Below are 12,889 nucleotides of genomic sequence, written 5' to 3'. Positions count from 1 at the left end.
TCCAAATGCACTGCATTACCATCACGCTTCAAAAAACCACTTACTTGATGAGATCTATGGTGTCGCTGAATATGCTGTAACCTGATTTTGGTGCTGGTCCATCTGATTCCATGGCAATTCCATATTCAATGAAGAAAAGAGCAGCTTCTAGGTACTGAAAGGCCTTTCCAGTCTTATCAGTCTATTGGGAAGAAAATTCTTGGTTTTAGACTAAGAAAAAAAACCTGTTTCTCTCAAGCGTACCTGAATTCCTTTTTTCCCCCTAGGCAGGTAGGATTTCAAGAAAGAAAAAGATACAAGTCAGGCTTCTGGGTGGTAATTAAAGGCTTCTCAGCAGAACCCCTAATGTGGTTCCAGTCATCAGCTTTGTGTGCTCTGGCTATTTGCCTCTCTTCCTCACGCTCAATGTTTTCCTCTGGCAATTTATTATCTTTACATTTTTCAGATATTATTGTCTGGTCTTGGAGATCTGCCTTGTGAGAGGCAGATGAGGCTTTCCCACTGCAGTATTCCCTCACTTCATTTGCAGAGAAAAATGGCAAGTAGCAAATGTACATTACCTAACTGAGCCATAATTAGCACAAAAAGTTCAGTCATGCATGCTGTTAAACTGTCCACAGCAGAGAAAGCCAGTTACATCCGCAAAGGGCACTCCAAGTCTTGTTCACCAGCAACACAATTACCATCAGGATCCTGACATTTCAGAGTAAACGATCTTAAAACTAACTCTCCCATTTGTCTCCTGAGGACTTTGTGATAGGTCTGGCAAAGCAAACGGGCCTGTTAACCTCAGACAACATCACTTCTGATTCCCGTTCTCTAGGTGTGTTTATAACAAAGCGAAATGTCTGAAAATTTGGCAATTAAAAACAACCTCCCAAAATATGACTCGAACATACTCCCTGAGGTAGAATCAGAGAATTTTATCCACAAGCACAAAGGTATCAGGTCTGAACGCGAGAGCTGGTTAACATTTCTAGCACCGGGCCAAGACTCACCATGGCATCAGCTTTGTGCTTCAGCCTCTTGGCCTCTTCTATGTAGTATTCCATTGGATGCTGTCTGAATTGGGGACACAGAAAAGAAAAACAGAAAACAGAGAAAAAAAAGAGTATAGTAATTACCAATTTTACTTTCATATCTAAAGGATGCTATGACACCAAACACCCTGTTTTGGGAAGCCTGTTACAGCCTTATCAAACACACACTACAATTTGATGGTCAATGAACGCTGTCTGCATGTTCAGAAACAGACAGCATCTGAATGCACAGACAAAACTAATTAATTTCTTAAAAAATGTTAGAACAACACTGAAAAGTGGCATTTTGAAATAAAAAAACCCACTGAAGGTCGGGTTACTATGAGGGTAAGTTTACTTCTTTGCTCCTACTGACAGACAGTAGTTATGCTATCTCCTATCATTCTTTGAGTACAATACCACAAATATATTTTGATTGAAACACACAGTAAAACTTGCGGTGCCGCACACTCATCTTAGACCAGAAGAGCTTGCACTCAAGTTATCTGCTTACAAGAGATACGGTCACCAAGGCTTCTACAGGCCTTGGTATCAATCAACACATAAATGATTGACCACATGAATTTCTGTGCACTGGGACAATCTATTCACCATGCAAAGGGCACACAGCCACCCTTGTAACTAACAAAATGAGAAAAAAAAGGGTCATGCCCTCTCAGAAAAGTCAGTCACCTGCCCAGCACTTTGTCACAGAGGAGTCTGTCGCTTGTCAAAGATCAGACAAAGCAAACTCCATCACTTGCAGCCAGGCACAGAGAGACTTCTCCTCTCCTACTTAAAAAGCACCAAATTTCGAGAGTAGCTTCCCTCAAACAAAGGACTGTTGAAATGAGACTCTTGCTTTATGGTGGGTGTGGTAAGCCCCAGACACAAGGCAGTGGCACAGGGCAGGCTCCAGACATCTCTCCCTCCCGCTTTCTTCCCAGAAGAAGAGCACATTACGGAGCAGAAGCCAGGATGGCTGCAGGGCCAGCCTTGCCCAGTGTCTTCGAAAAGTACAGATGAGGAGCATAAAAACAAAACTTACTTTTCTAACTTGAGTTGAGGTCTCCTTGGCTTGGAGGTACCATTTGGCAATGAAGGCACAGAAAAAGGACTTGTGACATCCCCCGCAGATCCCTGAAAAAAAAAAAAAAAAAAAAAAAAACAGAGCAGAAATTAAGCTGAGTAGAGAGATCCATCTAAACCAATTCAAAAGCCTGGCTTTCCTAAATTTCAAGAGAAAATATTTATTTGTCCCAGGCATTGTCTATTCTCCAGGCTTTCCCCTTTCCTGACACACTCTCCAATAATGGAAAGGAAAACTTTGCTTCTTACCTGACTGTTACTAAGGCTTAACACCATTCCAACTTTTCCCAAGCATGGAAAAATTAAGTAGGTTTCCTCGCACAATGACTAAGACAGCAGTACAGCTGCCAGTAGCATATTTTTCACGGCCACTAGCCAAGGCAGGAACAGGTAATAACCATTCACACTTATTCCCACCTTAACCACACGGTGATTGCCGATTCTGCATAATTACATTATCAGGCAAAAGCAGTCAGAAGCCAGCTACAACAGCACGCACACCCTGGCTTAACAGACACACACACGGCAATATCATGGACGACACACACAGAGCCACTAGTGAACAGTAATACAATTGAGTTTTATAACCCAATAATTCAAAGATCCAGCTGCAAGGATCATAAATAATAATTTTGTAAGCAAGCTATAAAACCCTACACCCACGTTGCAGTCAAAACCACAGGTTCTTATTTTTAAGCAGTCCACTCTTTCTTTTTGTAAATGTACTGATTTTTATACTAATATTATACTTGCAGTTACCTACAGTCAGAAACAGTTCCTGCCCTAAATATGATTCTCTTCTCTTTCATTTTCACATGGTTACCCTTTCTCATTGTTTCACTGCTAAGAGGAAAACAGATGATAAAAAGTCAGGAGAGATATTACAGGGCAGGCTTCTGGGCTGGCAACACACGGTCACAGCCATTAAAGGGGCAAAAATACTTCAAAGAGCTTTTTCTGGTGACTGGCTCACCTTCCTTCCTTTTTAATATCCTCAGGGCATGTTTCTAAACAGAATCACACAGCACTCATAGGTTGCAGGAAACACCCCACCAGTTACAAGGGGTACCTACTTTGATGCCCTTCGACAGTTCAGCGTGATTTCTCTCCACTTTCTTGTGCTTGGAGAACAAAGGATCCTTGTGGTTGCTCTTGTTCCTGGCAGTGTTATCGATGGTAGGCAGCTCGTCACTCTCACTTCGGGGTCTCTTTTGGGCCATCTTGGTTGACTTTGGTGCAGGATGTGCAGGAGACATGGGTGGCAGTGGGGGTGGTAGCAGGAGATCTTTCTTCTGGGTCTCAAATGAAGCTTTCAGTGCTCTGGAGAGGGGAAGCAAATTCAGCAATTGGAATTAATATAGTGTACAGACAATGTAGGGATGTTTTTAAAACTTTGTTACATCACGTACCAATTCTGTTTAAACTTCTCTGGAAATGTAAGATGACTTGTTAACACAAAGAATCCAACAAAAGGAAAATGAAACTTCAGGGACTTCACTGTACATTAGATACTACATCTTTAGCTGCCAACAACATATAAGCAAGTTGCTTTTCAAGTAGGAAAAAGCCTCAGGACTTGCTCTTGGAGTAAAGACTTGCAACTAGAGTATCAGTATGTTGCAAAAAAGACACCCCTCCAACACAGCCCTTTTGCACTGAAAGAGGGAGAGAGGTAATTACAGCAGCTAAAACCCCCGAGACAAATCACCCAACAAGGCAAATGAACTGCAGCACTGTCTGTCTCTCCCCATTATGGTAGAAGATATCTCCTGTGGTCAGAGATACTCGCCCTGACACTTGATCCTGTACATGCTTTGACCGAATTAAACTGAGCTGTTCCTTTAAGACTTGCCAGCTCAACTAAACAACACTTATAAAGCTCAGAGGATTCAAGGGAGAGAGACTTAAAAGGCTCTTCTTTTAAATGGCAGAACGAAGCACATTCAATAACACAGTGCCATATCAGATTTCTAATCATCTGGGGTTACGATTACCAGGAAACTCCAGTAAGTAGCACGAAATAACTCTAAAGTTTCTTTCATTACTGCTCATTCACAAAAATTTTTATTCAGGTTCTCAAAGTTTCCAAGAAAATGGAGGGATTGCAACTCGGGGACTGCACCATCAGAAGAGGAGGAAATTAGGTTTAACCCTGTGAGGACTGAAGAGCGATGCTGCACACCTTGCTTCGTTCTGCTGTGCAGGGAACAGTCCTGTCCTCTCCCCTTTTCCAGTGGGCCACAACCCGCTTTTCCCATGGTACAGTCCCTACACACACTCCCCAGCTTTGCTATATCGGTACAGCTGACACTCCAGAGACGACTATTTCACAGGGAGCACAGCAGCACCCCCCAACCTGATGCAGAGCCCTCTGCCCCCAAAAATGCATCCTATTCTTCCCACTCCAAAAGGCAGAATGTGGCTAAAAGGGGTGTTCATTCTCACAAAGAGAAAAAAAAAAAAAGGGAATGAACCCCAGAATGTAAACCTTTTCCTTACTACCACAGCTGAACCACCCCTTCACCCAGCTCCATGGTAGCCTCAGCATCTCAGTGCTTCAGGAGTACGTCAGTGCTTTCTCTGCAGAAAAGCAGTTTACTCGGTTTGTGAGGACACAAACCTCAACGTTGCATAACAAACCCAAGTCAAATTCAAGCCCCGAGCAAGCAGGAATTCAATGCAGTAGCCCATATCTAACGCACCAGCCACCTCTCCCGGGAACACTGCCCATTCAAATACATGCTCTTGGAAGCATTCGCTCCAGCATAAACCCAGACGAAATGCTGGCAGTACGCTAATGCACAAATTATGGGGTACATTTCAGCAGATCTACCAGAAGCATTCTAATTGCTATGCTGGAATAAATGAGAAATTACTGGCCATAAAGGTCACCTGAAATTCCAGACAGAGATAATGGTTGTGTGTCCATCAGGTCACATTCAAAAAAAGACACAAAGACGACGAGATTATTTTAATGAAGAAGGGAAATGCTACCTACCCACTTATACACACAAATTCGTTTTCTGGACTGGGTCTTGCAACATTTCAAGACAACACAAATTTGGGTCAGTCACAGTGAAAAACCTATTAGGACTGCAGCATCTTGGTTTGGTTAGACAAAGGGAGAGTTGTGTATCTGTGCTATTCTAGAGCATCCCAGTTCAGATATTCTCAGCAGACTCACACAGCAGCAAGGTGAGAAAAAAATAGAGCTCTGCGATGTCCACCACATCCACCTCTGTGTTCTCCATTGGGAGAAGAGAGGTCCCACCTTGCACAGACACCTTGTGGACCAGCAGCCAGTAACCAGCGACAGAAAAAGCAGCTGAGGGAGCAGACAGTACTGGCCCTAACACGCTTTTTTTTTTTCCTTTCAGCAGGACCTTTCCAATTAAGAACACAGCAACGATCACCAAGTCAAAATCTACAGACTATAGTTACTCTCAGTACAATATTCTTTCCCAAGAGGCTGCCAGAACTCTCTTTGCTGTGGATACGATTGCTCAGCATCTTACAGTAAATAAAGTGAATTTTCTGCTAGTTTTTCATCTATAGTCTGGGAATAATCTCTATGTGTCATTGTTCCTATTTGTTTGTTTAATGTGTGGTATGCTCTTGGAAAGGTATTTAAAAGTTAATAACTGTGAGAGGTTACGTCATGGGAATCAGATTTCTGGGCCTCACTGTCAGCCATTCTATCTGTTTGCAGCAGGAGTCTGATCAAGCAACTCAATTTGTTTGCATTTCAGTTTTCCCATGTGCAAAACATGTTCACATCATCTTCTCACAAACACTAGGAGCTTTACATGCTTGTGAAGTATCATGAATCTGATAAAAAGCTTTCTGCTGCTTCCCATGCTGTGAGAACACTAACTTCCCCAAAACATGTTTGACAGCAGAATCCAGAATGAGGGAAGACATGGGCAGACTTTCCCTGAAGTCCCTAAACTGTTGTGCAGAACAACAGTTCTGCACCCCGCAGAACAGCTGCCACCTCCCAGATCATCTAGGGCAAGCATCTGCTGACCGATTACCACCACGCCAGTTTGGATCCCAGCAGGCAGGCTGTCTACTACACTGTTTTGGAACTCAAACAACATACAAACTTTTTGCAAAAATTCCTTTCCTGCATTTAGTCTGAAAGACAGCGGTGCCAATGGCTGCCCTATCAGCTTAGAAGGAAAAGGCAAATTTCTTGCAGCATGAACAGATTTTTTGAGCTACGTGTAATGTATGGAACAGAACATGCAGCAACCTAGGACTGCAGGATGGACAAGTTCCTGTTTAAAAAACAGTCAAGTCTTCATTCCCATCTCAACTGTTAGAAATCGGGACAAATGCCACAACATTCAACGCTTTTGCAGACATGTAAATCACATATGGGAGGATGACCAGTCACTGAAATATCAGCTCATGCTGAATTATTAGAACCAGAATACTCAGCATTAAGAAGGGAGAGGAAGATAAGTGACACCTAAGTATCATTGTACATCTGCAACAAATAAATAGGCAAATGAATTACGTTCCCTTAGCCACATGGTTGGTTCCAGGATGTAAAGACTGATTTTCAGCAGATTAAGTTTCAGAGAGCACATTACTTTATAAGCAAACTTACAAATATAACAACAGGAGATACAGTTACTTGCCATAACCTGTTTAAGAAATACTCAGCGTCAGGCACCTTTCTGCCATCCCACCACTGTATACTCACTTTGATTTACTGGAGTCTTTGTTAGCTGAAGACTGCAATGATTTTGTTTCTTTTTCTGATTTCGTTTTCTTCCTATCAGTCTCCTTCTCCATTTCCCTCTAACAGGAAGAAGAAAAAAATATATCACTCACTTTTTGAAAGCTTGCATAATAAAGTACAGACAACACAGTTATCTTTGATCGATTCTGGCTACGAAAAGAAAACACAAGATATCGAAAGCCAGAGCCCAGCAGATGTAGATTTCAGGTTCACTGACAAAGACCCTAAAATAACATTTTATCTGCTTTTGCTTGGACAGATTAATTATTTTGTAGCAGAGGGGATGGAACTGCAAAGCCTCTCACTGCTAACAGTAATCAATATTAAGGTACTTCCATTCCTGAAAATAAGCATTTCATCTGTTCTAGGTGGGCTTTTTTCTCCTACTGAGTATGAATTGTACAGAAATGTATTCAGATTCCTCCTGGCAAAGCCATGAACTGAAAGCAATTGTGTTTTGTGATACAACTTATCAAAAGGAAGGAAAAAAAAAGCATTCACAGGAGAGTTAGATCACTCAGATTTCCCAGATGTGCAGGCATTTTTGGTATTATTAAGAAGAATCAGATACAGGTGAAATTTCAGTCAGTCAGTTAAAATTGCTGCCATTGTCCTCCAGAACAGGAAACATTAAGGCAGAGAGGCAATAAATGATACTTTTTAATTGCATTCCATAGATCTTGTGATACAAAGAGTGCAAATCATCAGCTCACCTGAGTGAAAAACTTCAGAATAATTTGCTACAAGCCAAGAAAATGTAAAAGAAATTGCGCTTTTCAGTCAGTGTTACCCACAGTGTGCCTGGTGGCAGCCAAAACCACTCCCGGACTGTCCTTCTGTCTCTCCCAAGAGCACACCCAGGTTTATGCCACTGCGATGGAGCTCAGTGGGTCATGCCTAACGCAGAGCCTACCTCTAGCAGCATGACTGGGGCAAGGCTCCAGTACCTAGATCATGTCTCCTGAAGCTCTTTCTCAGGTTGAGCTCCACACTGCTGCAAAAAAAAAATGTCTGACAGCTGTACCTGACCTAGCTGGCTGTGATGAAGCCTGAGCCTCCAAGGACACTGATGAACGCTGACATAATACAGACAGTGAGGCTCTCAGGCAGGTTTTCCTGCGATCAGACACTCACACTGCAAGGGAAGTCATGCCTAACATCAAACAGCTCCTTTCGTGGGTCTTTGAGAGACAAGAGAAGTGGCAGATTTACCGCCCCTTTACCTTTCTCCCACTGCTCTGCATGAAAAGGACTGCCAGGGTCTCTCAAGTGTCTTCACCATTTCCCTGCTCTCCTCAATTCCACCCCCACAGCCACAGGAAGTTCAGAAAATGACAAGACTAAACGAAACTGTGCAGGAACCAAGGTTTTTCGCCCACACGTGCTAAGCCACCTGCCCTGTGAGGAGGACCAAAAAGGTACACAGGCACTAAAATATCCACTGTGAATATGTGCAACCTATCTAGTCACCCTGCGAGTCCTGCAGCCAATGCTTTGTGCAGCTGAATCAGTTGGCTTGGAAGTATATTAATGGTCTTCTTTGGGAGTTACCTTTCCAAAAACCACTTGTGAACAACTACCATTTCCAACGAAAAGCAACTATTATAGCTGAAGAGGTCTCCGGAAAGCCCCTTACTGGACACATATCTTTTAAGCATCACTGCTAGCACCACAGCAGCTCCAGGGAAAACCAAAGAAGTTTTCTTTGTATTTATTCCAAGGGCTGAGATCCAAAGCAGGATCTAGTGATGGTTGCTACTATCAGTGAACCTGGTTCAGTTAAAAGTCTGCATTTGCAGAAAAGCAAGAGGTATGGGGCTGCTGCCACAACCCCTAGTAATAATACAGTTCATGCCTTACTCTTGCATAAGCAATCACAGCTGTTCTGTGGAAATAAATGACTCCACAGAGACAAAGACTTACACTACTCAGACTGAAGCTGCACAGCTAAAGGCAGCAGAAGTTGCATACATGGACAAAACTGAAAACTGCAGATCGAGGGGGCCTGGTGTGGTTTTCCCTCTGGGCACCCCCACAAACTGGAGTCAGGGTGCTCTCCAGCAACAGAGTGCAGATGGTTGCACACCTTGGGAGGCTCTTCAGATACCACGATGCTTTTCAAAGGGGTGCAAAGGGAGAGGGCACCACCATTCTACAAAGCTCTGCTTGGGTTGAAAGCCAGAGAAACCCATGAATGGTACTGGGGGGCTGGTCAGCCACACACTGACACAGTCTGCTGCCAGAAGCTCCTCTGACACAAAAGGGCTGGGGATTCGTTGTCTGAGAACACACGTATTTCAAGAAAACACAGCAAAAACTGTTTTAAAACAAAGGATTTGTTAGACAGCTTACAGGGCTTTTTGTTCGCTCAGTAAGAGATTTGTGAACAAGAAGAAGGTTTTGACATCCTTCCCTTTAGAAGTTTGATAACACCTTTATAGGAGGAGCGTGATGGGTCCACTCCCAACCTATGAAGTGGAAACTAATCCTCTGCATGGGTTTTTCCAGACACCGCCTTTGTCCTTCACGAACCCACCTCCACCCTCCACCTCTCACCTTCCTCTTTTGAAGGGACTTGTCAGGAGCATCCATGTTTTTCCTCTCCAAGTCCTGCTTCCTTGCACCAGGGAGCTCCTTGGCCTCTGCTCTCTTCTCGTGAATGCCCTTCCCAGGGGGCTGAGGAACTCTGGACAGGAGAGGGAGATCTATTTTCACCATGAGGGACTGAGGGTTGGGGGCATCGCTCACTGGTGAGAGCAACTTCTTCTCCTTCGTAGGCAAGGGAAGTTTTTCCTTGTGAAAATTCTCTCTGGCCACAACGGCAGGGCGGTGGCTGTTAGTCCTAGTGGGGGTTGTGCCCTGTTCTTGAGGAAGAGGGCTGAGAGCAAGATGTTCCTGGGCACTGCCAAGCAAAATGTCTCTCACGAGCTTCGGGTCCAAGCAGGGTTTGGCGTTGGCCTGATGGACGTTCTTGTGCTTTCTGCTCTCAGGGGGTTCTTTTGGTGCTGGCTTCAGGTCTTTTCTGTCGCTGGATTTTGGCTTCCCTTTCGTTTTGACTTTTGGCTTGTCTCTGGAAGACTGGTCTTTGACCTCAAAAGGACCAGGATCACTCTCCACCTTCAGGCCTCCCTTGGGCCCCTCGTGCGCTGGAGCCTTGCCAGGTCTTTTGATACCCACAGTCTGCCTGGGTGAGGGCTCCTCAGTGTGCACAGGAGACCTCTGGCAGCTGCGTTTGGTGGGAAGATGAGCATCCTGAGGAGCCCTGGCCGCTCGGCTGGAGCTCTTGTGATGAGTCTCCCTCGGTTCGACATGCTGGTGGGAGGAATTGCTGCTGACACCCTGCCCCTGCTCCTTCCCCTCTTCACATCCATCCTCATGGGTGATTTCATTGAGACTCTCTGTTGGCACTGCTGGTTGGTTCACCTTGGTTAGCCAGTTGTCAAGCTGCCACTTATTAGAAGTTGGTGGGTCGGGCTGTAGACAAAAGGAGAAAGGAAGGATGCAAGACTGATGCCTTCATGGGCCATTTCCATCCTAGCACACCTTACCAGAACCCAGTAAAATTCCCCCTTACTGTTAAAAGAGCTTGAAAGTGAAAGACCATGAGACAGCAGGGATGCTATAGCACATGCACATCATACTTCAGAAACACAGACCTCACTTTCGTACAGGCTCAGTCAAATGTATTGCATGGCACTCCTTGATCTCTGCTAGCCCAACCTGTCACTGGTTATGAGACCAGAAGCACAGGAACAGGCAATGCCACTGTGTTTTAAGTCAAGCAAGAGGAGCAGGAGACCAGCTTGGCTGAACAGGGAACTCCTCCTCAAGAAAAAGAAATCGTATCATCTGTGGAAGCAAGGTCAGGTTTTGCAGGAAGACTACAGAGCTGCAGTTTGTATATGCAGGGAGAAGATACAATATCCCAAAGCTCAGTTAGAGCTGAAACAGGTCAGTGTTGTGTCAGACAAAAAGAAGGACTTTTAAGTATGCCAACAGCAAGAGGAGGTCTAAAGAAAACATTGGACCAATACTTGTCAAAGACTGTCACCTGACTAACAGGGATGAAGAAAAAGCAGAGGCATTCAATGCTTATTTTGCTTCAGTCTTTAACAATACTGATAGACCTTAGGCTGCCTGATCCCCTGAGTTCTTAAAGACTGACCAGCACTCGTGGACTCCTAAGCCCTCAAAAGCAGATTCCCAGGGTACTCTGCTAAATAGTTCCCTGAAGAGCTTAACGTTTGCTCTCCTGAAGTCCAAGGTAGCTACTCTGCTGTCCTTTTATCTCATTACATTGAAAATTTTAAAGCCAACCATTTCATGATCACTGTGGCCAAGACAGTCACCTACTATTACATCTCCCACGAGTCCTTCTCTGTTCACAAATATCAAGTCTAGGAGGGCATCTTTCCTAGCTGGCTCACTGAGTACTTGTGACAAGGAAGCTCTCTCCTAGAAACTTCAAGAATTTCTAAGAGCTGCCTGTCACAGCAGTATGATATTCCCAGTTGATGTCTGGGAAGTTGAAATCTTCCATAAGAATTGATCCAGAAACCTCTGTGATTGCCTATAGAATAACTCTTCAATGCATCATCCTGGTTGGGCAACCAGTAGTAGATACCTCCTACAAACATATCCTTTGTTTTCCATCCCCCTAATCCTCACCCAGAGGCTTTCAGTCTAACACGAGAACTTCACCTTGTTTTGTCACTAACCAATATCATGGCACTATCGGACGACATATATAAAAAAGCAGCAATTGTAAAAGCAGATTAGGTCCTGCCCTCACAATGCTTTTAAAAAGTTATCTGCACACAGCACTGCTTTCAAAACAGACGAGGGATTGTGTCAGTTGTCGCATTTTATTGAAGTCTGGCAGGTAGGCTGCAGTTTAAGCATTTACCAAAATAAATGGTATAGCTGGCACATCAAACCCAGTCTCTTCTGAGGTCTCTGCATATACAACCCAGCTCTTGCTTTACTCTGGCTCAAGTAAGGCATAAGCGATGACTGACGTTTGAAGGCCTCTGGAGTCATAGTCAGACAACGTGGCTGCTACAAGTCCTGCCTAATCTAACAGTAGTCTGACAAATTACGAGAAAAGCACATATCACCAACCCTAAAACAGACATCAGAAACTGCACATCAGGGGCATGATTCTCCGGGGCCTGTTCTGAAAATATCATGTATATGTCAGCATCACTCAAACATGTAACTCATTATCAGGGCACCGTCAAAGCACAGCTACGCTCCCGCCCTCACCCATTCTCCCCAGTCGTCACTCTCACTTTGGAGAAGGGCCACAACTTTTCCCTGAAAAGAGAAACCCTAGCACACAAAAGGTTTTCCAAGACTAATCACTTTTGCTGTGATTTTCTTGTATATCCAGATTCAGCTCTGTTTTGTGCTGTAGAACATGTAGATAAACAAGACACACGTTCAACTGTGTTTGTGTGAGTCAATCTAGAAGCTGTGCAAATAAAATTAAACTACACATTGCATTATGGTTTTCAGGTAACAAAAATCTGCTTCATTTCCATTGGAATTTTAACCTCTTAGCCAACCAAGAGCATTTTTTTTGTCAAACACTATAAAAACACAGCCAAAAAATTCAGCAAACTTGGGTTTATAATCTGGATTGCTATCAGAAGGTGGCATACTCTGATCCTTTTCTAGTATTTCTACTATTGGTTATCTTGTTTGTGATCTACACCTTCATATAGGTTTTAGTTAGGTTTTCTGAACACACTGAACAGTAAGAGACAACTACCTTTTTTTAAAAAGAAGGAACTGTTGCCTATAGGTCTTAAAGTCTATGCCTTTGCATGTGAAGAGCTGACTATAATCAAACAGGCCACATGCAGTAACTTGCTCCTTCAGCACCACGAATGAACAGTTTGCTAAATAAAATAAGGGATAAAACTGTCAATGGCAAATATCGAGGACTTCACTAGTGTGAGAAGGACCTTACAATCTAGCATTTTCAGGACAAACCATGCAGGATTTGGTAGAAGAGAAGTGTAACATC

General features: G+C 43.8%; 1 protein-coding gene across 4 annotated transcripts in view; it reads right to left on the bottom strand.

Annotated features, from left to right (window-relative positions):
* Positions 1-12,889, bottom strand: part of AFF1 (ALF transcription elongation factor 1) — a 141,215-nt gene that overhangs the window by 9,775 nt on the left and 118,551 nt on the right. For 3 of the 4 annotated variants that reach the window (XM_071807963.1, XM_071807964.1, XM_071807965.1), the window contains 6 exons: positions 9,415-10,332; positions 6,820-6,917; positions 3,182-3,428; positions 2,068-2,159; positions 999-1,062; positions 45-181 (listed from right to left, as the gene is read on the bottom strand). In XM_071807963.1, coding sequence (XP_071664064.1) covers positions 45-181; positions 999-1,062; positions 2,068-2,159; positions 3,182-3,428; positions 6,820-6,917; positions 9,415-10,332 — 1,556 coding nt within the window. The remainder of the gene's footprint in view (positions 1-44; positions 182-998; positions 1,063-2,067; positions 2,160-3,181; positions 3,429-6,819; positions 6,918-9,414; positions 10,333-12,889) is intronic. The other variant, XM_071807966.1, reaches the window with a different exon arrangement.

Source organism: Patagioenas fasciata, chromosome 4, assembly GCF_037038585.1.
Source record: "Patagioenas fasciata isolate bPatFas1 chromosome 4, bPatFas1.hap1, whole genome shotgun sequence".
NCBI lineage: Eukaryota > Metazoa > Chordata > Aves > Columbiformes > Columbidae > Patagioenas > Patagioenas fasciata.
This window is presented reverse-complemented; position numbering and strand designations above follow the sequence as displayed.